Source organism: Macaca nemestrina, chromosome 8, assembly GCF_043159975.1.
Source record: "Macaca nemestrina isolate mMacNem1 chromosome 8, mMacNem.hap1, whole genome shotgun sequence".
Taxonomy (NCBI): Eukaryota; Metazoa; Chordata; class Mammalia; order Primates; family Cercopithecidae; genus Macaca; species Macaca nemestrina.
The window spans coordinates 86,631,093-86,658,081 of NC_092132.1; the positions used below are offsets into that span (position 1 = coordinate 86,631,093).

At 41.9% G+C, this 26,989-nt stretch overlaps 1 protein-coding gene and 1 non-coding gene across 3 annotated transcripts in view; both read left to right on the forward strand.

The window, feature by feature from the left end:
* Nucleotides 1-4,120: 4,120 nt before the first annotated feature.
* On the forward strand, nucleotides 4,121-4,224 carry LOC112426748 (small nucleolar RNA U13). The gene has a single exon (XR_003018150.2). It is a non-coding gene; the product is annotated as a small nucleolar RNA U13 (small nucleolar RNA).
* A 2,701-nt stretch (nucleotides 4,225-6,925) lies between these two features.
* Nucleotides 6,926-26,989, forward strand: part of LOC105482245 (neutral sphingomyelinase activation associated factor) — a 77,737-nt gene continuing 57,673 nt past the window's right edge. Inside the window, exons 1-2 of one of the 2 annotated variants that reach the window (XM_024792964.2) lie at nucleotides 6,926-7,097; nucleotides 23,100-23,189. In XM_024792964.2, coding sequence (XP_024648732.2) covers nucleotides 7,039-7,097; nucleotides 23,100-23,189 — 149 coding nt within the window. In that variant the 5' untranslated portion in view covers nucleotides 6,926-7,038. Of the gene's footprint in view, nucleotides 7,098-7,305; nucleotides 7,464-23,099; nucleotides 23,190-26,989 lie in introns of those variants that run through there. The other variant, XM_011742266.3, reaches the window with a different exon arrangement.

Here is a 26,989-nt window from a genome sequence, read left to right on the forward strand (position 1 = left end):
TCAAGAACTTAAAACCTCTTCAACTCACACTTGACCTAAAATCTTCTTCTACAATGCTGCTTGACCCCAATACAGACTCGATGGTAGTTCCAAATAGCCAGAAAATGGCACTTTTGATTTTTCCATCCTACCAGATCGAAATAATTCTTGTCGTAAAATGGGCAAACGGTCTGAGGTGCCTGATGTCCAGGCATTCTTTTACACATTGGTACCTTCCTAGTCTCTGTTCCCAATGCAACTCATCCCAAATCTTCCTTCTTTCCGTCCCGCCTGTCCGCTCAGTCCCAACCCCAAGCGTTGCTGAGTCTTTCTAATCTTCCTTTTCTACAGACCCATCTGACCTCTCCTCTCCTCACCAGGCCGAGGTAGGTCCCAAGTTTCCTCAGCCTCCCCTCCCTATAATCCTTTTATCACCTCCCCTCCTCATACCCTGTCCGGCTTGCAGTTTTGTTCCGAGATTAGCCCTCCCCCACCTGCCCAGCAATTTCCTCTTAAAAAGGTAACAAAAGCTAAAGGCATAGTCAAGGTAATTGCTCCTTTTTCTTTATCTGACCTCTCCCAAATCAGTTAGCACTCCTTTTTAGTTATCCCCACCTGCCTGGCTCTCTTATTAGGTCAAGATATTTTAACTAAATTTTCTGCTTCCCTGACTATTCCTGGGCTACAGCCACACTTCACTGCTGCCTTTTCCCCCAGTTCAAAGCCTCCTTCGCATCCTCCCCTTGTATCTCCCCACCTTAACTCACATGTATGGGATACCTCTACTCCCTCCTTGGTGACCGATCATGCACCCCTTACCATCTCATTAAAACTTAATCACCCTTACCCCACTCAACACCAATATCCCATCCCACAGCATGCTTTAAAAGGATTAAAGCCTGTTATCACTTGCCTGTTACAGCATGGCCTTTTAAAGCCTGTAAACTCCCCTTACAATTCCCCCATTTTACCTCTGCTAAAACCAGACAAGGCTTACAGGTTAGTTCAGGATCTGCACCTTATCAACCAATTGTTTTTTCTACCCAACCCGTGGTGCCAAACCCATATACTCTCCTATTCTCAATACCTCCCTCCACAACCCTTTATTCTGTTCTGGATCTCAAACATACTTTCTTTACTATTCCTGTATACCCTTCATCCCAGCCTCTCTTTGCTTTCACTTGGACTGACCCTGACGCCCATCAGCCTTAGCAAATGACCTAGACTGTACTGCTGCAAGGCTTCACAGACAGCCCCCATTACTTCAGTCAAGCCCAAATTTCTTCCTCATCTGTTACCTATCTCGGCATAATTCTCATAAAAACACACATGCTCTCCCTGCTGATCATGTCTGGCTAATCTCCCAAACCCCAATACCTTCTACAAAACAACAGCTCCTTTCCTTCCTAGGCATAGTTAGTGCAGTCAGAATTCTTACCGCCTCGGTCTCACAGGCCTGTTCTATTCTGTCATCATTTCATAACCTTTTCCATCTAAGTTACAAGCCGCTAGCCTGTCTCTTAGAACCTCTCATTTCCTTTCCATCCTAGAAATCTATCCTCAAGGAAATCACTTCTCAGTGTTCCATCTGCTATTCTACTACTCCTCAGGAATTTCTCAGGCCCCCTCCCTTCCCTACACATCAAGCTCGGGGATTTGCCCCCGCCCAGGATGGGCAAATTGACTTTACTCACATGCTCCGAATCAGAAAACTAAAAGATCTCTTAGTCTAGGTAGACACTTTCACTGGATGGGTAGAGGCCTTTCCCACAGGGTCTGAGAAGGCCACTGCAGTCATTTCTTCCCTTCTGTCAGACATAATTCCTCGGTTTGGCCTTCCCACCTCTATACAGTTTGATTACGGACCAGCCTTTATTAGTCAAATCACCCAAGCAGTTTCTCAGGCTCTTAGTATTCAGTGAAACCTTTATATCCTTTACCATCCTCAATCTTCAGGAAAGGTAGACAGACTAATGGTCTTTTAAAAACACCTCACCAAGCTCAGTCACCAACTTAAAAAGGACTAGACAATACTTTTACTGCTTTCCCTTCTCAGAATTCAGGCCTGTCCTCGGAATGCTACAGGTTCCAGCCCATTTGAGCTTCCGTGTGGACACTTCTTTTTATTAAGTACCAGTCTCATTCCAGACACCAGCCCAACTTGAACTGCACCCCAAAAAAACTTGGATAGAGGCTAAAAACTCACCAACCAAGCAAGTAATTACACTGCACCCCCTTAGGCTCTCTAATTAGATGTCCTAGGTCCTCCCAATTCTTAGTCCCTTAATACCTATTTTTTCTCCTTCTCTTATTCGGACCTTGTGTCCTCTGTTTAGTTTTTCATTTCATACAAAACCGCATCCAGGCCATCACCAATCATTCTATATGACAAATGCTCCTTCTAACAACCCACAGTATCACCTCTTACCACAAAATCTTCCTTCAACTTAATCTCTCCCACTCTAGGTTCCCATGCTGCCCCTAATTCTGCTTGAAGCAGCCCTGAGAAACATCGCCCATTATCTCTCCATACCACACCGCAAAAATTTTCGCTGCCCCAACACTTCAATGCTATTTTATTTTTATTAATATAAGAAGGCAGAAATGTCAGGCCTCTGAGCCCAAGTCAAGCCATCGCATCCCCTGCGACTTGCAGGTATAGGCCCAGATGGCCTGAAGTAACTGAAGAATCACAAAAGAAGTGAAAATGCCCTGCCCCGCCTTAACTGATGACATTCCACCACAAAAGAAGTGAAAACGGCCGGTCCTTGCCTTAACTGATGACATTCCACCACAAAAGAAGTGAAAATGACTGGTCCTTGCCTTAAGTGGTGACATTACCTTGTGAAATTCCTTTTCCTGGCTCATCCTGGCTCAAAAGCTCCCCCACTGAGCACCTTGTGACCCCTACACCTGCCTGCCAGAGAACAACCCCCCTTTGACTAATTTTCCTTTACCTACCCAAATCCTATAAAACGGCCCTACCTCTATCTCCCTTCGCTGACTCTCTTTTCGGACTCAGCCCACCTGCACCCAAGTGATTAAAAAGCTTTATTGCTCACACAAAGCCTGTTTGGTGGTCTCTTCACACGGATGCGCATGACAGCTGGGATTACAGGCGCCCGCCACCGTGCCCAACAAATCTTTTGTATTTTTAGTACAGATGGGGTTTCACCATGTTGGCCAGACTGGTCTCAAACTTCTGACCCCAAGTGATCCGCCCACCTTGGCCTCCCAAATTGCAGGATTACAAGCGTGAGCCACCCATGCCTGGTACAAGTAGTAAATTACTTTGATTGCTTTGAGCTTTCTCAGACAGGTACATTAAGGTGGGCTGGGTTATCCTAGGGATGTTGCCTCAAGCTGTTAGAAATTATGTTTGTTTTTTTAAGTCTTTTAATGTTGGGGATGGGGAGTGGACTAAATTATTTGTGCTGGGAGTCTGGTTTTTATAGGCCCAGGCTGAGGCCTAGTTGAGAAGTGAGCTCAGAGGAATTTGGCTAGAGTTGGGTTAAGGAGAGATTCTTTAACACTCTCTACCTATCAGATCACATCTAATCTTCCTCTAATGCTTAACTTCAAGAAGATAATTTACATTCTGGGTTTTTGTTGTTGTTGTTTTTTCCTTATTCCAGTCAAATTAATCTCTCTCCTCTGAACTCACAGAATGTTTGTAGTACTTCTCATAAAGAAGTTTATCACGTACCTTTTGGCAAATGTTATTGTCTTATTTCATTGTGTACCTGTTCATGTATTTATTTCTTGGCTACCAGACAGCATCACAATTTCCTCCAGGAATGCTGACCTAATATGTTACAGGTTCTGCACAGGACTTGGACACATGGAAGGGACTCAGTCACAGTCACAGGGTACCCAAGGCACCTTTATTCATTCCCAAAATTTTTAATGGGTGTCCTCACTATACATAACATTTTGTCTAGTGCTGCTAGAGGTCAAATTCAAAAGACCCAGCCCAGTTTTTATTCTTGGTTTCCCTGCCTTCTCTTCATAGTCCTGCGACTTACTAGAGAAAGCTGAAATGAATATTTACCCTGAAGCTTTAAAAAATGTAACCCTGCAAAACCTGATCCTTAAGACAGTATGAGATATGTTTCCACAAGCATACAATTTAGAGGTTTGGATCCTTTTGTAGTTTGTAAGTGTGATGATTGGGTATTCGTGTGCAGCTGTGAGATGTGCCACCCTTAAACCTTGTTATGAGTTTAGGACATTACCTGTTTAATGTGAAAAAGAAACTTAGAGGCTTGTTATTTAAGAATCCCTCAAAGGTAAACAATCAGAGACTCATTCTCAGCATATATTAAGAAGTTATAATCACATTGAGATACCAGTCATACCTACTAGAATAGCTCTAAACAAAAGTCAGGTAATAACAAATATTGGCAAAGATGTAGAGAAACTGGAACCCTTCTACGCTGCTGGGGGGCATGTTAAATGGTACAGCCACTTTGGAAACCAGTCTGGCAGTGTTATGCCCAGACTTTTTGTTCCCCAAAGAAGACCACCAGAGTCCAGAGTCAAAGCCAAGTGGCAAGGATCTTTACTACAAGTTCGAACTTGGTCCCTCCTTTACACAGTATACAAGAGGGCCCTGAACAATGCGAGCGTTTGCTTTTTATAGCCCGAAAGTTGCAGGGGAACAAAGAAATTCTTTTGGCTCCTGCGCTTTCAGCAACCTTGAACGGCTGTCTCCTTATCGGAGACTTTCCAGGTGGTGTTTATACTGGGCTCAGGGAGTTTGAGAGATATATGGTGGTGGGATGGGAGGATGGGATGTGTTTGTGCTAGGCTCAGGGAGTTTTGAGCCTGGGGCTGAGGAATGTGCCCAGCTTCTTTCAGCAGCTTCTCAAACATTTAGACATGGAGTTACCACATGACCCGGTGTTCTGTGGTGGCAGGTCTACACAAATCTATCTCAAAGTCCTAGGATGCCGGGAGGTGGAAGAAAGAGGCCAACAAATGCAGTTCCTTGGGAAGAAACATTTAATAGCGACTAAGGAACAGAAGCCATGTCCATGTCTGTGTCTTGGGCAGCAAGATGAAATGGTGGATTGCTGTGCCATTACCCCGGACTCAATGCGGTTTTTTTGTTTTTTTTTTTTTGTTTTTTTTTGAGACAGGGTCTCTCTCTCTCTCTCTCTGTATTGCCTAGGTTGGGGAGCAGTGGTACAATCATGGCTCACAAAAGCCTCAAACTCCTGGACTCAAGTGATCCTCCTGCCTCAGCCTCTCCAGTAGCTGGGGCTGTAGGTATGTGCCACTGCATCTAAGTAATTTTTATTTTTTACATTTTATAGAGACAGGGTCTTGCTTTGTTGCCCAGGCTGGTCTCGAACTCCTGGCTTTAAGCAATCCTCCAGCCTCAGCCTCCGAAAGCGTTGGGATTGCAGGCATGAGCCATCACTCCAGCCCCTTAGGGCTTATATACCATAGGGGATGGGACAATTGAAGTGTATTAACATCAAGGTTGTTTGAACTAAGGACAGGACATACTGGGTAGATACCTGCTCTTACTCAAGGAACAACAGATAAAGTAGAAATCTTAGAGGACTTCCCAGAACAGGGGTTAATCAGAAGCCAGCACGGAGGATTAGCTTCCAAGATGGAGCTGCTTTCGCCTCCAAATCCAGCAATTCCACTCTTAGATTCCAATTCCACTCAACAGAAATGGAAACTTATGTCCATAAAAAAACTGTACATGATGTATAGCAGCCTTATTCACAATAGTCAAAATGTGGAAACAACTGAAATGTCCATCAGCTGGTGAATGGATAAACAAAATGCAACAGAATATGCTCCAGCAATCTAAAGGAACGAAGTACTGTACAGATACATGCTACAACATAGATGAACTTTGAAAGCATTATGCTAAATGAAAGAAGCCAGACACAAAAGGCCTCGTATTGTATGGCTGCATTTATATGAAATGTCCAGAATAGGCAAACCCATAGAGACAGGAAATTGATTATTGTTTGCTAGGGCTGGGGTTTGGAGGGTGGAGTTAGGCAGAGGGATAGCTAGAGGGTATGGGTTTCTTTTACATGTGATGAAAATGTTCTCAAAGTGTGGTGATTGTTGAACATATCTGGAAATATACTAAAAATCGCTGAATGGTACACTTTAAATGGTTGACTTGTTTGGTATGTGAGTTATATCCTAATAAAGCTGTTATACAGAAAAAAAAAGACATGTGACCAATTATTTCAACCATCAAGAGACTGTGTTAAAGATTCTTTGCTTGGCCAAACTTCAGTTAGGCTTCTGAATCTTCTCCCAGGTCCTTGTGTGCACTTCCTTGTAAATGCAGTGTTAGGAAGTAACACTGCCACCGCAGTTTAGCAAGAATCCCCCATTCCATATGTGATCAAAATTCTTTATTCCCTACCCTTGGTATCTGACCCCCTGGCCTGCCTTTACTGGGATTCCTATTATGTTGGTTCAGCCAGAATTCCCCCTAGAGTTGATGTTTCCTCTTAGCAGTTTTCCGAACAGCTGCTCCTTGCTCCTTGGCTATAAATCCCCACTTGTTCCTGGTGTATTTGGAATAGTTACTTCCGTCTTTCCCCCCCGCCCCCCCACAATTGAGGACCGAAAACATTGTTATTTCAAGTCCTTGTGGCCAACAGATTGGTGGTTTATGGGCCAGCATCCCTTTTTATGCGTAAAATATTTAAAACGCAGCCTGTTGGTAAAGTGGTGAAACATTTAGTGTGTGATGTCGGATCCTAGTCTGGCCGCTGCTCCTGGCGATTCTCTGAGGCATCCTGAGTTTGGGGCGCCTCGTGCCACTGCGCGCCCCTCCTCCGGGCCTGAGTCACGGTGCCGCCGGAGTCCCCACGCGAGGATGCTGCGGTGAGCGCGGCCGGGACGCCGCGTCGGGCTCTCGGCCGCCCAGCGGCGCCGCACGGGAAGCCAGGCCGGCAGCCGCGCTCTCCCCAGCCGGTCGCCGAGTCCGCCCTCCCCGGCTCCCCCGGACCTCCTCGGCGGGCGGCGGTGGGGCCTGCCTGTGCGCTCCGCGCCCGCCCGCGCCTGCCCTCCATGGCGTTTATCCGGAAGAAGCAGCAGGAGCAGCAGCTGCAGCTCTACTCCAAGGAGAGGTGCGCGCCCAGCTGAAGGGCCCAGCCGGGGGCATGGTCGGGGCCGGTCGTGGGGACGCCGGCCGGAGATGTGAGGGACGGGAGGCGGCGTGGGGGCCAGGCATGGAGGCAGGGGCCGGACGCGTGTCCAGGGCCCGGGCTGGGGGCTGTAGCGGAAACCCGAAGTCGGGGTGAGAGGCCGGGGGCCTGGTCTGGGCCAGAGCCTGCCGGGGACAGGAAGCCGATGACGGGACAGGCCAGATCCCACCGCGCAGGCGAAGCACGCCGAGCCGGCCGGCCGTGCAGTCCCGGCGGCCGCGGGCAGCTCACCCGGAAGGCCGCGCGGGGTCGCGGCGCGGATCCTTGCCCCGGCGTTCGCTGGGGAGGGTGAGTACGCTGCCCGGCGGGCACCCCCTTTCTAATCCTTCCCTTTAATCGGGTCCAGGCACTTGGCGCCGGCGCCGCAAAGTTGGTCGCTGGGCGGCAAGGAGCAGGCCGGCGACCACCCACTCGCATTACTGCGCCTTTTTCCTACCGACTCCTTTAGACACGGGACTAGCTCCAGGCGCTGGAAGGCTGGGAGGAGGGCCTCCGGAAAGGCCTGATTCTGAGGAAAGCCAAGGTCCTGCCCCGCAAACACTTGCTCCCCGCGCCGTGGACCTTGTGTTGGAAAGCTTTGCAGTGAAATCGCGGTACGGCAGCAGAGCACTCATTGTCACCGGCATCCCAGTAAGGATTTGGAATCCCTGCGCTAAAATTGTCTCGCAGCAGTTCCCTTTCAGAGATTCTGGACCTGTCCCCAAAGGAAGTCTCATAAGAAAGCTCATTTCGGCGCTATGTATAGTTCCAAGCGCATTTTTGGTGACAGAAACAACTTGCTGGGTCTGCAGCTCATAGGCCAAAAGGAAAGGGGGGGCTGAATCATTTTACAAACACAGTTTTGATTGTGAGAGCTACAGATTTTCCTGTGCTGCTAGCCTGTCACGTTGTCTCATCAGTGAATGCCAGCAAAGCAGGTTACACGTGGGAATACAAGTGCAGACTTCAAGATTTGTCTACACTTGTTTAATAAGGGTTGACTCGACCCTTTTCATCCAGACATTCATCCTCCTCTAATCTATAATGTTGGTCTAACCAGTGTATCCACCGTCCGAAATGTCATTTTTCTACTATAGAGAAGAAGATACGATACACATAAAACATATCTCAGATGTGGCTTCCAAAAATGTTTTTGGTGGTATGATTAGGTTTTAGTCACAGAAAGGCTTGTGTATTAAATAACTGAGCCCTAACTATGTAACTCACATTTGGGGATACCCTTCTGACTGAATTTGTAATTCGTTTTTCTTGTGGAAAGAGCTTGAGTGGAGTTTCCTTGTTTAGTATCAACAATATTAAGACTTGTTGTGGGTGAACATTCAGATTTAAATTGTGAGAACTTTGACACACTTAAATTGCCGTCATGTTCTATGATATGAGTCATTCGTGCCAATACTGTGGCCTCTTTGATATACAGGGAAACATTTTTTCTTTGGTTCTGGCTGTTATTTCGATGGAAGTAATTTGTGTTCAATTTGGCTAGTTCACAGCTCTGTAGTGTCACACAAACCTTGAAACCTGTACTTATATTTCCGTGTATATGCTGCTGTGTTAGAATTCAATGATTAGACAACAACGTGATAGGCTGGCAGTGTTCAGAGAGAACTCTAGCTCTCACCACCAAAACATTTATCTATCCAGTCAGGAGGCATCAGCTGTTCCTGAGCATCAGTCATCTGAAAAAGTTGGCTCCATGTGTTTTGTATTTATCTGAATTCTAACTTGCTGAGTGCCCAAATTGTTTAGTGCTCTGCCCCATGGCTTAGCAACCTGGGCTGATGGGCATACGCCATTCAATGCATAGAATACGCATTTGAATGACAGGAGTGTCTCACATCAGGTGTGCGCTAGAATCAAGGAGTCTCTTTATACATCTTAGAATTCATTCTGAAACAAGAATATTTTAAGGCAACCTTACTGAGCCGCAGATTTACCGTTTCTGCCCAGATTTTGCCTGGTTTATCCCCTTGCGTTACATAAACACAAATTAGCAAATGGATTGGACTGGTCATTGGCTTCAACATACCCAAGAAAATTGTTACTTTCCTTGGAAAACTTGAAGAGGGATTGTTTCAGAGGTTACCCATGAATGGCCTCAATTTGTTCATTGTAAGTTCACTGGCGGCTCTAATGCTAATTAAGGGATTTTAGATTTCCAGAGCTACCAAATATTGACCCCAGAAAAGAAGAAACTTGAAATTAGCATTTACTTCTCTTATTATTAAGTTGATGTACTGTGTTTAAAGTGAGTGATGTTTCTGCAAAAGCAGAAGCAGAGAGATGGACTAGGAGATTCTTGCGTTGGTGGTTTAGACCAAGGTGGTGGCAGAATAAATGGAGGAAAGTGGATGGATTCTAGATGTTTTTAGGACGTGTGATTGACGGGTCTTGGTGTGGTGTGTTGTATGTGAGAGGTGATAGAGGAACAATTCCAGCTGGGATTACCGGATAAAATACAGTACTCCCAGTTAAGTTCGAATTTCAGATAAACAATGAATAATTTTTTAGTATAAGTAAATGTGATGGTATATGCAATATTTGGTATATACTTATACTAAAATTTTTTTAGTATAAGTAAATTCAACAGTAGATGCAATATTTGGGATATACTAAACATTTTTAAAGTATATTATTTATCTGAAATTCAAATATTACTGGGCATATGATATTTTTATTTGCTAAACATGGAAATTCTACTCTCAGGCTTCTGGTTTGAATAACTATAAAGTGGTGCCATTTATTGGTGATGTTTATAAATAAATGCTTTGGTAATTTTAAGGATTAGAAAACAGACAGAAACTTGGCCATTCAAATTAAGTATACTTATATCCTGGTTAAGATTTAGGTGGCAGGCCGGACTCAGGGCTCATGCCTGTAATGCCAACACTTTGGGAGGCCGAGGCAGGCAGATCACGAGGTCAGGAGTTCAAGACCAGCCTGGCCAATATGGTGAAACCCCCATCTCTAATAAAAATACAAAAAACCACTGGCTTGCGCCTGTAGTCCCAGCTACTCAGGAGACTGAGGCAGGAGAATTGCTTGAACCTGGGAGGCGGAGGTTGCAGTGAGCCGAGACGGCGCCATTGCACTCCAGCTTGGCCATCTCAAAAAAAAAAAAAAAAAATTTAGATGGCAGGAACCATATTGATTTTATTGTTTTTAAAAAATATCCTGTGCAGGTGTTGGTGAGGGTAAATTGAAACATTTTTTAAAGGCAATTCACATATCTTCCTTGGATTTGTCAGGGATGGCAGGTGTATACAGTGGATTAGTAGATGAGGATATTATACTGTTGCTATTTAAGACATTTCTATTTTAATATGAAATATATTAAAAGGTGGGAAGCTTGCTCGAGCCCAGGAGTCCAAGGTTACAGTGAGCTATGATCATACCACTGCACCACAGCCTGGGTGACACAGTGAGACCCTATCACAAAAAAACAGGCACTTTGAGGTTTCAACTTTGTTTCGGACAAGTGTATAATACTCTTGATTATGCTAATATTAACTTTCTTTCTTTCTTTTTTTTTTTTTTTTTTTGAGACGGAGTTTTCGCTCTTGTTGCTCAGGCTGGAGTGCAATGGCATAATCTTGGCTCACTGCAACCTCCGCCTCCGGGGTTCAAGCGATTCTCCTGCCTTAGCCTCCAGAGTAGCTGGGATTACAGGCATGCACCACCACACCCAGCTGATTTTGTATTTTTAGTAGAGAGGAGGTTTCTCCATGTTGGTCAGGTTGGTCTCGAACTCCCAACCTCAGGTGAGCCACCACGCTCGGCCTTTCTGTTATTCAATATGTTTGTTTAATCAATTGTGTCTATATTTATTTTATTAAAAGCACTTGGTGAGAGGGCAAAGTGATTGTGATACTTCGGTTTAATCTTTCATTTCTTTTCTTTTTTTTTTTTTTTTCCTGAGACAGAGTCTTGCTCTGTTGCTCAGGCTGGAGTACAGTGGTACAATCTTGGCTCATTGTGACCTCTGCCTCCAGGGCTCAAGCAATTCTTCCTGCCTCAGCCTCCCAAGTAGCTGGGATTACAGGCACGTGCCACTGTGCCCAGCTAATTTTTGTATTTTTAGTAGAGACAGGGTTTCACTATGTGGCTCAGGCTGGTCTTGAACTTCTGACCTCAGGTGATCCACCCCCCTCGGCCTCCCAAAGTGCTGGGATTACAGGCGTGAGCCACCGCGCCCGGCCTAATCTTTCATTTCTAAGGCTTATCATCCCAGTCTTTTAGATCTGTTTGTGGAATATACCAGGTGTTGAAAATGGAGATAAATGGAGGTAAAGTCAGGACTTAATTAGTCAGCAATGCCGATAGATCCCATTAAATCTACCTGACTATGACTTACATAAATAGGGTTTATTTTTCTCACATGAAAAACAGCGGGAGAGGAAATACATATTGCAAATCTCTTGGTTAATTTAGAATCTATATTGACTTTACCCAAAATGTATTACTAGCCTACCCATTTACTTCCCTTTTATCTCAAATTAACCTCTCAGTGGCTACCATTGAGAAGTCACAGGAATGTATCCATAAATGGATTTTGAGTATGTATACTGTATAATTTTCGTTAAAAAATTTTTAAATGTGATATAAAATAGGAATGGTCATTTAAGGAATTCAGTGCTATTTTTCTTCTAAATACGGTTGTCACTTCATCTTTTAACCATTAGAAATTTAGAATTGTGTATTAAAATGTCCAACTCATAGATTTTGAAAATAACAAAATCTTTTTGTTATTTTTTTTTGACTTGTATTCAGTAAGTAACTTAGAATTGTTTTCTTCTTGGTGAGTTGAATTTTTTTTTTTTTTTTTTTGAGACTGAGTCTGGCTCTGTCGCCCAGGCTGGAGTGCAGTTGCGGGATCTCAGCTCACTGCAAGCTCCGCCTCCCGGGTTTACGCCATTCTCCTGCCTCAGCCTCCAGAGTAGCTGGGACCACAGGCGCTCGCCACTTCGCCCGGCTAGTTTTTTGTATTTTTTTAGTAGAGATGGGGTTTCACCGTGTTAGCCAGGATGGTCTCGATCTCCCGACCTCGTGATCCGCCCGTCTCGGCCTCCCAAAGTGCTGGGATTACAGGCTTGAGCCACCGTGCCCGGCCGAGTTGAATTTTTTATCAATCTATAATGACCTCTTTACTTCTAGTAATTTTTTTTCTATTTTGTCTGATATTAATATAGCTATATCAGTTTTCTTTTGGTTATTTGCATTGTATGGGGTTTTCCATTGTTTCACTTTTCACTATTCTGTGTCCTAAGGCTTTAGGCCTGTTTCTTATAAATAGCTTGTACTTGGACTTTTTTTTAATGATTCATTTTGATAATTTTTATCTTAATGAATTAGTTTAGTCTGTTTACATTTATTATTACAAATATGTCTGAATTCACTTTTTACTTTTTAGTTTTGTTCTTTTATTTTGCCTTCCTTCCCCTCTTCCTTTGGATTAAATAAGGCCCCCTTGCTCCTTTTCATTTTTCTCCGAAGAGTATGGAAGTTACATGTTTTATTTGTTTTTCTAATGCTTATCCTTAAAATGTTAGTATATTAAATTTAAGGTCTGAAGCTAAGCATTATCTTTATTCTCCTCTCTACCAATGTAACAACCTTGGAACACTTAACTCCTGTGCCCCCATTCTCAATTATAGTCTGTTATTGTCCGGTGTTTTTTATCTCTATTTTAAACCTACAGATTGTGCATTGCTCATTGCCCGGTTCATGCTTCTGTAGTTTTACATGCATATTTACCATTGTTTTTGTTCAGTACTCCTTCTTAGGTGTCATGTCCTTGTTACGGAATTATTTTCTCTTTCCTGAAGAATATCCTTTAGAAGTTTCCTCTGATCAGGGTTGGATGATGGTAAACCACCTCTGTCTTTGTCTGTCTGAACATATCCTTATTTTGCTTTTGCGTCGAAAATCCGTTTTGCTAGATGTTTAATTCTCTCAACATTTTGAAGATTATCCAAACAAATGCAAAGGGCCAGGGAATATGCACCAGACTTGCTGGAGTGCTCAGGGGTGTTGGGGGGTACCTCACAGAGAAAGGTCAGTGATAGTTGTGCCCTGTCCCCCTGGGGCAAAGTTCAGCTACCTGGCTGGGCCAACTTCAGACTCCAGGAGAAACCAACACTCCAGGGAGTGACCGGGGCCAGAGTACACTAGGATCATACTGTGATGGAACCTTGGGTCACTCAGCTCAGCATTTGCGGCTGCAGGATATCCTCACCCCCTTGTTGGCTTGACTGGGCTAAGTCTGTATAATGTGGCAGGGTTTGTTCCTGATCGGGGAAACGCCAGCCTTTTTCCTGGCATGGCTAGGGGACTGGGATTCCAGCCTTGTGGTTGATGAGGTTTGATTACCTTAAACACAGTCATAGCAGTTTTCCCTGAAGCTTTGCAGGAGGCCACCTTTTCTTCTGGGAGACCAGCCTGCAACAAACCAATATTGTTAAGTCTAATTGTTCTTTGTAGGTAATTTGTCTTTTCTCTGGCTGCTTTTAAGATCTCCTTTCTGTAGTGTTTTGCTGTCTAGATAATAGATTTTTTTTTTCTTCATCTATCCTGCTTCAACTTCCTAAAGCTGAAATAGTTTTGGAAAATTTGGATCCAAGCTGAGCTACGGCTAGAACAAATGTTCTCTGATCTAAGTCCAACCTCTTTTCCACTGTACCATACTGCTTCTATTTTAAATACTAGGTTGTGGGCTACTGGCCAGTGCTTATTTTTATGGTACCCTTGAAGTTTAGACTGAGTCAGGAATGAATGAAGCCTGTTTTATGTAGATATCAGAACCTTCTTAGTCAAAGTGTGGGCCACAGGCCAGCAGCACATGTGTGCCTGAAGCTTGTTAGAAATGCACATTCTTAGGCCTCATCCTGGAGCTGCTGCCTCGGAATGTGCATTTTAACAAGATCCCCAGATGATTGTGTGCACATTAACCTTTGTGAAGTGCTGCTCTAGATAACAGTATTCAGCATTCATCTTGATGTTTTATCTGTTTGTCCCTTCCAACTCAACTTCCTTCTTTAACTTCTTGATAGTACATATAAAAAGCCTCGTGGAAGCCTCCTGCCCCGCACTATGACCCTTGATGAGGAAACTGGAGGACTTTGAGAGCATAGATGACGTTTTTACCATTTCTTCTATAAATTGCTGAGACTTGAAAATAGAATTACTGACTTTATGGATGGTGTCAGTGAAAGGGATTTTGATATCTGAACCATCTTGGCTGGAAGTCACTGCATCTCACATAGTCAGGGAGAATGTAATTTTCTAGAGTGTAGCTGAGTGATAGAAAGCTTTAACCTAATTACTGAGGGGAAGGGCTAAAAAGGTCAGATGGAAGAGTGAAATTGTTTAAATTCATGAGAACTTTTTCTGGGAGGGAAGAAGGGCCGGTAATTTATAGGTGAAAACAACTGGTACAGGAACTAGAAATGTATTTAGTCCTGCAGATGTCTCTCTGCAAATGTGTAGAACATGGATAATAAAATGAGCTGGGTCTTTTAACAAAAAAGGATTAATGTGTGTTTTAGGTGTCACTGGAGTTGGGTAAGATAACACCCAAGATTGGAATCTAGTGTGAAAAGCTGCAGACCTATTGAAAAGGAAAGACCTGCTAGGAGGTGAGGCAGTGGGCTTTGAATGTTAAGAAGGTATACATCTGAAGGGGAATCCATGAAACCCCGGGAGAAAAACCCAGAGAACACAATTGGAAGGAGGAACAAAGATAACATGATTGTGTTCTTTTGTTACAGGCCACATTAAGTGGGTGGAAGAAATGGTGGCTGTGTACCTGGTGTAAATGAGAGAACAGGAAGTGGCAATAGAGATACTGGCTGAAATGCTTAATGAAATCTAAGTACAGTTTATTGACTTCCTTTGTTAAAGTTTTAATTTATCCTAAACTTGAGAACTTTACTTAATGCTGAATATTAAAGACAGATTATTAACCAAGTAGCAATGAAATGAACCATCAGAAAAAGCAGTCATATCAGGTCGTTTATTGCTGGAGCTCAGGAGAGTTGGGAGGGATCCTGTCATACATAGAACCTAGATGTTTAAGAAAGCAGATATTGGAAGTTCCAAGGAACAAAAAAGATAGGTGCTGTTACTGCACAGTTTGGAAAGCATATTGACCCAGGAAGTTTGTGAAACTGTCAAAAATATAATTAAGAACATCTAATCCAAATGATCTTTTGTGAGGAGTTACAGAAAATCAGGCAAGCTTACATGTTGGAAGGAAGCTAAAAAAGAAAAAGAAAATCAGGCTAGCAAATAAAGAATGGTTGTACAGGTAGTGAGTGTTTCTCTGAGTTTATAATTATTCGTTTTAATATAAAACAAGAAGGTTATACATAGTTAATTTCAAAAGGATTAAAGCCCCAAATGAGTGGAAACTTTGAAAAATGGTACAGATTAAAAAAATAAAAACAAGAAAACTTCTAAAGTTGCCTTTGGAACTAGGAAGTACTGGGCTGCTGCCTAGGCCTAGCCTGGTACCAGGCGTAACATTAATTTATGACAGAGAAAGCTCTTATTCTATATTCTATTAATAATACTAACCTTCAGACGGAAAGAGATAGGATGAACTTTTGCAAAATGGGTGAAGATGCAAAGGGTACCCACGTGCTTATGTCTCCTGGCGTAAAATCCTGGGAGAGTTTGAGTGTAGAACCACAGAATTATTTCATTGATCTAGGAACTTTGAAAGGTGCTGAAAGAACATATGTGCATAAATAGGTTTAATGCAAATTCTAGATCAGACAGATTATTTATAAACCACTAGAAGAGGAAGTTGTTGTCACCAGTCCCCAGCATGAACGTCATACTGCTAATCTCGTCTCTTTTGACAGAGTTCTGACTATGTTTGAGGTCAGGTAAAATGCAGGAAAGTCAGGAAAAGGCAGTAGATTTAATTCATCTGAACTTTGGCGGAGGAGAAGGTTTGCTTTGGTGAAGACTTCATAGCACAATTGAGAAAGGGGAAGTTAGTTTAGATGGAATAATAATGTTTGAATGACTCTCTTCAGAGATTGTTTATGTTAGTCTATTTTTATTTTGCTATAAAGAAATATCTGAGACTTGGTAATTCAAGAGAGTTTAATTGGCTCACAGTTCTGCAGGCTGTACAGGAAGGAAGGATGGCACTGGCATGTGCTTGGCTTCTGATGAAGCCTCAGGGAGCTTTTTACTCATGGTTGAAGATGAAGTGGGAGTGGGTACATCACATGGCAAGAGAGGGAGCAAGAGAGAGGAGGAGGAGGTCCCAGACTCTTTTAAACAACCAGATCTCATGTGAACTAACTGAGCATGAACTCGCTTATTTCCAAGGGGGTGGTGCTGAGGCATTCATGAGGGATCTGCCCCCATGATCCAGTCACCTCCCACTGGACCCTCCTTTCAACATTGATAATTCCATTTTAACATGAGATTTGGAGGGGACAAACATCCAAACTATATCATTCTGCCCCTGACCCCCTAAACCTCATGTTCTTACATTGGAAAATACAATCATTTCTTCCCAGTAGTCCCCCAAAGTCTTCACTTATTTCAACATCAAGTCCAAAGTCCTAAGTCTCATCTTAAACCCATCTCTTTCCACCTATGAGCCTGTAAAGTCAAAACAATTTATCTACTTTCAAGATACAGTGGTGGTACAGGCATTGGGTAAACATTCCCATTCGAAAGGGAGAAATCTGCCAAAAGAAAGGGGCGGTAGACCCCACTGAAGTCTGAAACCCAGTAGGACAGTCATTAAATCTTAATGCTCCAAAATAATCTCCTATGACTCCTTGTCCCATACCCAGGGCACAGTGGTGTAAGAAGTGGGCTCCTAAGGCCTTAGGCAGCTCTGCCTCTGTGGCTTTGAAGGGTGCAGCCCACATGGCTGCTCTCACAGGTTGGAGTTGAGTGTCAGCAGCTTTTCCATGCTGAGGCTGCAAGTTGCTAATGGCTTTACCATTGTTGAGTCTAGAGGGCGGTGGCCCCCTTCCCACAGCTCCGCTTGGTGGGGACTCTGTGTGGGGGCTCTAGCCTGCTTTTCTCTTTCACACTGCCATCGTAGAGGTTCTCTGTATGGGCTCCATCCTTGCAGCAGGCTTCTGCCTGGGATGCCAGGCCTTTTCACACATCCTCTGAAATCTAGGAGGAAGCTGCCAAGACTCCTTCATGCTTGCATTCTGTGCACCTGCAGACCTAACACCACATGGAAGCTGCCCAGGCTAATGTTTTGTAACCTTTAGAGCAGCAGCGTGAGTTGTACTTGTGGCCCTTTGAGCCATGGCTGGAGGTAGAGCAGCGGGTCTCCAGGGAGCAGTGGGTCTGCAGGGAGCAGTGTCCCTAGGCTGTGTTGGGCAGTAGGAACCTGGGCTTGGCCCCCTAAGTCCTTCTTTCCTCTCCTAGGCCCTCTGTGATGGGAGGGACATCCTGAAAACTTCTGAAATGCCTTTGAGGCCTTTTCCCCATTGTTTTGGATATTAGCCCTTGGCAACCTTTTAGTCATTCATGCTCATCTCTCTAGCAAGCAAATACTCCATAGCTTACTCCCCCGGCTTGAATTCCTCTCCTGAAAATGCTTGTTCTTTCTCTGCCACAGGGCCAGGTTGCAAATTTCCCAAACTTTTATGTTCTGCTTTCCTTTTAAATGTAGGTTTCAACTTTAAGTCATTTATTTGTTCCTGTATCTGATTGTTGGCTTTTAGAAGCAGCCAGACCAGTTCTGGAACACTTTGCTGCTTAGAAATTTCTTCTGCCACATGCCCTACCTAAGTCCTTACTCTTATGTTCAACCTTCCACAGATCCCTAGGAACATAGACACAGATGCAACCAAGTTCTTTGCTAGTTTGTAACAAGGGCGACCTTTGCTTCAGTTCCCATTAATTTCCTCACTTCCATCTGAGACCATGTCAGCCTGGCCTTCACTGTCCATATTCCTATCTGCATTTTGGTCACAACCATTTAACCATTTGCTGAGAAGTTCCAAACTTTCCTTTGTCTTCCTGTCCTCTTCTGAGTCCCTCAAACTCTTCCAGCCTCTGCCTGTTACCCTGTTCCAAAGCTGCTTCCATGTCTTTACGTATATTCATAATAAAATGCCCTATTCCTTGGTGCCAATTTTATGTCTTAGTCTGTTTTTGTTTTGCTATAAAGAAATACCTGAGGCTGGGTAATTTACAATGGAAAGAGGCTTAATTGGCTCATGGTTCTGCAGGTTGTACAGGAAGCAAGGCACCAGCATCTGCTTGGTTTCTGGTAAGCCTCAGGGAGCTTTTACTCATGGCAGAAAGTGAAGTGGGAGCAGGTGTATCCCATGGCAAGAGACAGAGCAGGAGAGAGAAAGGGAAGGTCCCAGACCCTTTTAAACAACCAGAGTTTGAGTGAACAGATTGTGAACTCATTTATCACTAAGGGGATGGTGCTGAGTCATTCATGAGGGATCTACCCCCATGATCCAATCACCTCTTACCAGGCCTCCACCTCCAACACTGGGAATCACATTTCAACATGAAATATGGAGGGGACAGAACATCCAAACTATATCACCATCCAATGTATTACTGGGGGAATGTTTCCAGTGGTGAGTAGTAGGACTGTGATCTTGCCTTGTCTATAACAGTTTTCTTAATTTCTTCCTTATTTCAGAAATCATTTTCAGAAGCTTCTTAAAAATGCCCTGTTTAATTAAATCAACTCTCTAGTAGGTGCACTATAGTCTAGCTTCATTCAAGGCTGGTGTTGGGGTATTGAGAGTAGAGGTGGCAAATATACAGCACTCCTGTGCTTTCCTTTGCCTCTGCACACATCACGAAGGTGTCATGGCATCACAGCACTTCCTCCCAAGGTGCTTGGGTTATACTTCTTATCACAGTGTAGTCTGTTAGAGAAAGCATTGACTAGCAAAACCTTCTGGATCCACTGTAAACATTGTTCATCAACCGAGTGTTGAGTAGTTGTTGAGTGGAATGCAAGGTTACTCTAGCTATTTTAAGTTCTGGTTAAGTGTTGTACAGTGGGCTTTAAAATTTAGGTGATGTGAGAATAGGAAAACATCTTTTTAGGATTGTTGAGTTGCTCAGTGAGGATACTTCTCTACAGAGAATGAAACCACACCTCTGCAAAGGAGGATTAAACTAGGAATATGTAGGGGCAGGGCTAAGAGTCTTCTAAAGAAATAATTTACAGTCAGATACAATACCAATGGATGAGACCATCCAGTTACAAAATGGTGGTTTTAATTTTTTTTTTAAAGCATAGACTCTTTTAATACATAAAATGTAGTTTGAAAATCATTGTTCTAAAAATCATGAAACTTAATTGTAATGATTTTTACATAGAAAAATTTTAAAGCGGGTATAACAACACTTTAGTAAAAAGAAAATATAGACTTAGAAAAGTTTCTTAATCCTTTAAGTTGGAACAATATGATTTGGTTATATCCCTTAACTATGTGTTTTAACATTTCTTGCAAAACATGCATATTGATAAATTAAGGAGGCTATAATTAATTCACTTACCAAAATGATGACTTTAGTTCTAAAATAGTTGATATGATTATATTTTAATAATTATATGGAAGAGTTGTCTCTGAAGGCTATTGTGCTTCATAGAAATGAAATTATGCCCTTGTCTTATTGAAGAATACTTACTTTATTCTTCCCTCTCTATAAGAGAAGGAGTGAGAAGATTAGGAAAGAGAAGGAAGGATGCGTAGCTCCAATTCTGTCTTGTGATTATATTGAAATTCAGATAAAGTATTGATAATGTACATTTTGTTTTGCACTCCGGCAGTTTAGCCTGTAATTGATTCTTGTTCATGGATTTAAATATGGAGAACAGGTCAATACAAGTTACCGATTAGGATGGTATAACTGGTTTTTGCTATCATTTTTAATTTTTTGAGTTACTTTTCTTTTGGTTCAGATGATGATGATAATGATGATGATGATGATTACTATTTTGAGATGGAGTCTTGCTCTTGTCGCCCAGGCTAGAGTGCAGTGGTATGATCTCGGCTCACTGCAACCTCTGCTTCCCAGGTTCAAGCAATTCTCCTGCCTCAGCCTCCTGAGTAGCTGGGATTATAGGTGCCCGCCACCACACCTGGCTAATTTTTGTACTTTTAGTAGAGGCGGGGTTTCACCATGTTGGCCAGGCTGGTCTCGAACTCCTGACCTCAGGCAAACTGCCTGCCTCGGCCTCCCAAAGTGTTGGGATTACAGGTGTGAGCCACTGCACCCGGCCTATTTTTTTTTTTTAATGAGCACCTCTTCTGGTGTCATGAATATAACTTCTTCTTTGTAGGGACATTAATTATAACCTTTTGACCTTTTCTTCTGTTCTCTGCATTGTGTTTAATCCTTCAAGTTGCATTCTTCCTGCTTGCCTTGGCTTTGTTCTTTCATCCTAGAGGGTGTGATCATGGGCTGTTCATTCATATTTAAATGTGAAGCATGTAATTCTGTGTCACTGGGAATGGGCCATTTCAGTTGAGTTTCACTGTGGGATAATGTAGAGACCTGGCTTTTTCTCTGAGGCTATTTAGTTTTTTCCAAAACTAATGTACCAGACCCCTGCCTGGAGTGATACGTGGATGAAGCTGGAAACCATAATTCTCAGCAAACTAGTGTTCATTTATTTCATGTTTTGCATAATCATCCTCTTTTCACACTACAGTCCTGCTCTCCACCGTCTCCACTTTTTTTTTTTTTTTTGTAGAAAAACCACATGCCAGAGTGCAGTAGGGGTAACCCATCAGGAAAAGAATTGGGGGCCACTGCCCTCATTTACTTTTAATCACCCCTCATGCTTTACAAACCCTGTCCTTTTGGTACCTGATACTGCAATTTCTTCTTCTTTTTTTTTTAATTTAAGTTCTGGGGTACATGTGCAGAACGTGCAGGTTTGTTACATAGGTATACACGTGCCATGGTGGTTTGCTGCACCCATCAACCCATCATCTATGTTAGGTATTTCTCCTAATGCTATCCCTCCCTAGCTCCCCACCCCACAAAAGGCCCCTATGTGTGATATTCCTTGCCCTGTATCCATATGTTCTCATTGTTCAATTCCCACCTATGAGTGAGAACATGCAGTGCTTGTTTTTCTGTTCTTGTGTTAGTTTGCTGAGAATGATGGTTTCCAGCTTCATCCATGTCCCTGCAAAGGACATGAATTCATCCTTTTTTATGGCTGCATAGTATTCCACGGTCTATATGTGCCACATTTTCTTTATCCAGTCTATCATTGATGGGCATTTGGGTTGGTTCCAAGTCTTTGCTATTGTGAACAGTGCCGCATTAAACATACATGTACATGTGTCTTTATAGTAGAATGATTTATAATCCTTTGGGTATATACCCAGTAATGGGATTGCTGGGTCAAATGGTATTTCTAGTTCTAGATCCTTGAGGAATCGCCACACTGTCTTCCACCATGGCTGAACTAATTTACACTCCTACCAACAGTGTAAAAGCCTTCCTGTTTCTGCACATCCTCTCCAGCACCTGATACTGCAGTTTCTGAACTTTTTGGAAGTCCAGTGACTTGAACTGGTTTTCTCCTGAGTGGTGCCTTCTCTGGAGGCATCTGAAGTTCTGATTTCTGAGCACTGCTTATTCCCCGCCATCTGCTTTCCATTTCTCACAGATTTGTTCATGTCTCTTCTCTGCTTTAATATCTCTCCAATTTGCTTTAGCCTGTGGATTTTACCATTTAAAAATAGTTTTATTCACATTGTAGTGGTGTTTCAAGAGGCAGGGAAATAAACATATATGTGTAATCTGCCATGTTTAATGTAAATTTCTTCCTCTAACACACTGGAACTTAAGGTCCATCTCAAGTCCCACACTTTTCATGAAAGCTTTTGCTTGTAACTCTAGATACCGTTGATGTTTCCTGGTCCTTATGACAAAACAAAACAGAAAAATGCCTGTTTTCACTTATTTATCATGTATTTGTTGCTGTAGCCATACAACAAAATTAATAATTTTTCTTAATATCTTCTCTTGTTTTTAAAAGTTTAAATCACTTACAACTTTAAAAAAACTATATTTCAATCCCATTCAGTTTGGTTTACTCATTTTACTTATTAAACACCCATTATATAGACAGCATGGGCTGGTTATCGCAGGGGAATATCTAAAGATCTATCGGCTGGGTGCAGTGGCTCATGCTTGTAATCCCAGCACCACCTCAGGAGGCTGAGGTGGGCGGATCACCTGAGGTTGGGAGTTTGAGACCAGCCTGACCAACATGGAGAAACCCCGTCTCTACTAAAAATACAAAATTAGCCAGGTGTGGTGGCGCACGCCTGTAATCCCAGCTACTTGGGAGGCTGAGGCAGGAGAATTACTTGAACCCGGGAGGCGGAGGTTATGGTGAGCCGAGATTGCGCCATTGCACTCTGGGCTGGGCAACAAGAGTGAAAATCCATCTCAAAAAAAAAAAAAAAAGAACTGTCTCCTAGAGGCATGTGGTCTTGTGGGAGTAACTTAGATAACCATGAGACAGATGTTGGGGGCGGCGGGGGGTATGACAGGGAAGAGGTGGGGAAGCCTAGCATTGTTCAGTCAGGGGAAACAAATGACCAAAATTTCCTAAGTGGGAAAGCTCGGAGCTTTGTTCAGGTAAGGATGCGTTTAACTTCACAAAGTTCAGGGTTTCTGTTAAAGAGTAGTACGTCCACCTGGTGAGCGATTTTATTTTTGCCATAGTAGTTATTTGGACACAAGGCAGGCCCATCTATGTACTTCCTGCCACTGGGTAGAGAGGACTGCCTGGCATGATACACATATTTCATAAGTGTTTGTTAAATTCATGAATGGAAAAACTTTTTGGGATCAGGCGTTTTAAATATATTGCCTTCTTACACTTACTAAAAAATAAACTGAAAGATGTTTTTTTCCCCCCGAATCCAGATTTTCCTTGCTGCTGCTTAACTTGGAGGAGTACTACTTTGAACAGCATAGAGCCAATCACATTTTGCACAAGAGCAGTCACCATGAAAGGTAAGGAAGCTTCGGTATCTCCATGGACAGACAAACCTGTCTGATATTGATACTTTTAAAGTTAAATGTGTGATCATATAAGTGTTAACTAAAGAAAAAAATTAGGCTTTAAAAAAATGAAAGTAAATTTTATTTAGATTTTTATTGTAGGTTGTAACCCAGGGGAGTCTTTTGGAGAGTTTATGCTATGTTTATTATTTTATCTCCCATTAAGTTTTTTCATCTTTTCTCTTATTAGGGAAGTAATGAGAAGAGTGTATTTAAAAGTTGTAATTGTAACTTGAAACATTTTTCAAAGCTGAAAAGCATTTGTTCTAATTCTGGGGTTGTGGATATCTTAAGCTTGATCGGACTCCAATCCATCCCATTTTTCTTTTCTTGCATCCCTCTTATAGTTATGCAGTATCTTTTGCTCTTGATTATTTGGGTGACAATGTTATAAAGTAATGATTATAAACCACAAGAGTGGTATAAAATCAGCACTTTCAAAATGAATAATGCGATTTGAACTAGAAGCAAGATCTGATTTCTCAATATCTTAGTAACTATTACTCATAACTATAAAAACAGATTGTTTCTTTGACATTACCTTTTGAAAGCTATGTACAAAAGCATGTAATGAAGCTTTTTGTTTGCTTAAAATGGCAACTTCTAATTAACTAAGATGAAAATTGTTCCAGCAAAAATGTATCTGCTAATGATTTCCTTTTGGGAGGTTACTTAACAACTATAAGCCATAACTTAGAAAATTCTTTGACAGATAAATCCATTTATTTTTATTCAGGTTTTATCCTTAAAGGATAAAAAACGTGGTATTTGTTTAAATACAAGCTAAAGTAAAAATTACTTGGTTTTTTTGTTTAGTAGCTTATGACATATCTATTTCCTTGGCGTTCAATCAAATTAGACAACTATTCATCCCTGAACACAGCACCTTGCTTTCTTATCTCTGGAATTTTGCTCATATTCTTTTCCCTCATTCCATATCTTTTTTCCTTCCAACATTCGTCTATCGTATATCATCATAATGCCTTGCTTAAAATTAAATGTACTTGTTTATTATTAAAATACAACTACAGGTAGCAAACTGAAACCTGTTTTTATTATTTTAAAGTAACTATTAGGGCAAAATGGTACAGCCCCATGTAGATGTATTTGGTAATATCTGGTAAGATGACATGTGCGTGAACCTACTGATCTAGCATTGCTACTTCTAGGATACAATTTCAAAGAGACACTGGCAAATATATTAATGGACATATGCACAAGGTTGTTTATTATAGCACTACTTGTACTAGCAAAAGACTAGGAACAGTCCTACAGGAGACTGACTGAACTAACTGATAAGGAATGGCCACATGATGGAGTACTATGCAGGTTCAACAAGGAATGAAGTTCTTTGTAATGCTGTGATCTGTACATGTGTTAAGTGTAAAAAGCAAGGGGCAGAATACTGTGTGTCATAAGCTACTTTTGTAAGAAGGGGGCAGATTTATCATTATGTTTTTAAAAATCGGACGCAAAAACTAAAAGGTAGTGGAGATGGTTATCTACACAGAAGAGGGGAAGGATCAGGAGAACAATATAGAGATGGAACGAGGACTTCTCCAAATGTACCTTATTTTATAACTTTCGTTTTGGAACCATAGAAATATTTTATAGATTTTTACTACACTTTATCCTAGCTAAAAGGCTGAGAGGCCATCTTTTGTAGATTTTAAATATAGAATTAAATTTAAAAAGAAACAGTAAGGCCAGGTGTGATGGCTCATGCCTGTAATCCCAGTACTTTGGGAGGCCAAAGCTGGCGGATTACTTGAGGTCAGGAGTTAGAGATTAGCCTGGCCAATATGGTGAAACCTCATCTCTACTAAAAATACAAAAATGAGCCGGGTGTGGTGGCGTACCCTTGTAATCCCAACTACTTGGGAGACTGAGGCAGGAGAATTGCTTGAATTTGGGAGGCAGAGGTTGCAGTGAGCCGAGATTACACCACTGTACTCTAGCCTGGGTGACAGAGCAAGACTCTGTCTCAAAAATCAATCAATAAATAAAAATTAAAAAAAAAACAGTAAACCCTAAAAATCAAAGACAAAATGAAACAGTTCAGGCGTGGTGGTTCACACTCGTAATCCCAGCACTTTGGTAAGCCAAGGCAGTACAATCTCTTGAGGCCAGGAGTTTGAGACTAGCCTGGTCAACATAGCGAAACTCTGTTTCTATTTATTACAACTAATATTAAAAAATAAAAGACATGAAACAAATGAATTTAATTATAAAGTTGGAGTTAGCACAGAAAATTATTATTATTATTTTTTTTTTTTGAGAAGGAGTCTCGCATTGTAGCCCAGGCTGGAGTGCAGTGGCCGGATCTCAGCTCACTGCAAGCTCCGCCTCCCGGGTTCACGCCATTCTCCGGCCTCAGCCTCCTGAGTAGCTGGGACTACAGGCGCCTGCCACCTCGCCCGGCTATTTTTTGTATTTCTTAGTAGAGACGGGGTTTCACCGTGTTAGCCAGGATGGTCTCGATCTCCTGACCTCGTGATCCGCCCATCTCGGCCTCCCAAAGTGCTGGGATTACAGGCTTGAGCCACCGCGCCCGGCCACAGAAAATTATTTTAATCAACTTTACAATATAATAATTTGACTGTGTATCTCTGGTAAGATGAAACAGAATTGCAAAGAAGTTGAAAAAGAATGCAAAGTAATTGTAAACTTCCCAGTAACAATATTGTTGTTAATAGTATACTGTTAATATTATTATTTTGAAACTATTTTATACACACATGTACATGTATTTATATAATTGGATAAAACAATTGAATAAGTATAGCCAAGACTCAGATTTTCCAGTATAAAAGAGACATATACATAATATTCAAGAAATAAAGCCTTTTTCATGCACTTTTCCCCTTTTTTCCAGCTTTATTGAGATATAATTGACGAATAAAAATTGTATATATTTAGGGTATACAATGTGATGTTTTGATATATATACACATTGTGAAATGATGACCACAATCAAGGTAATTATCATATCCATCACCTCACAGGTACCTTCTTTTGTGTGTGTGGGAGTAAGAACATGTAAGATCTACTTTCTGAGCCAATTTCAAGTGTACGATACCTGTATGGACTGTAGTCAATAGCTCTACATTAAATCTGCAGAACTTATCCTGGATAATGGACAATTTGTGCACTTTGCCCAGCATCTCCCCATTTCTTCCACCCATACCCCCTTTAATTTCATAAAGTTAAACTTATTCTTGCCTGAACAAAGCTCTGAGCTTTCCCACCTAAGGAATTTTCGTAAGTTCCATTCTAGTCTCTTCTTTGAATTCAACTCTTTTAGATTCTACATGAAATCATGTAGTATTTGTCCTTCTGTGGCTGGCTTATTTTACTTAGCATAATGTCCTCCAAGTCCATCCACATGGCCACAAGTAACAGGATTTCCTTCTTTTTTGAGGCTGAATAATATTCCATTGTGTGTATGTATATATGTCTATTTTTATATGTTTTATATTCATATATATAGTATTTTCTTTATTCATTCGTCTATCAGTGGACACTTAGATTGACCCCAAATCTTGGCTACTGTAAATAATACTGTAGTGAACATGAGAGTACAGATATATCTTCAACATACTGATTCCATTTGCTTTGGATGTATACCTAGAAGTGGGATTGCTAGGTAGTATGGTAGTTCTTTTTTTAGTTTTTTGAGGAACTTCTGTACTGTTTTCTTTAATGGCTAAACCAATTCACATTCCCACCAGCAGTATATAAGGGTTCTCTTT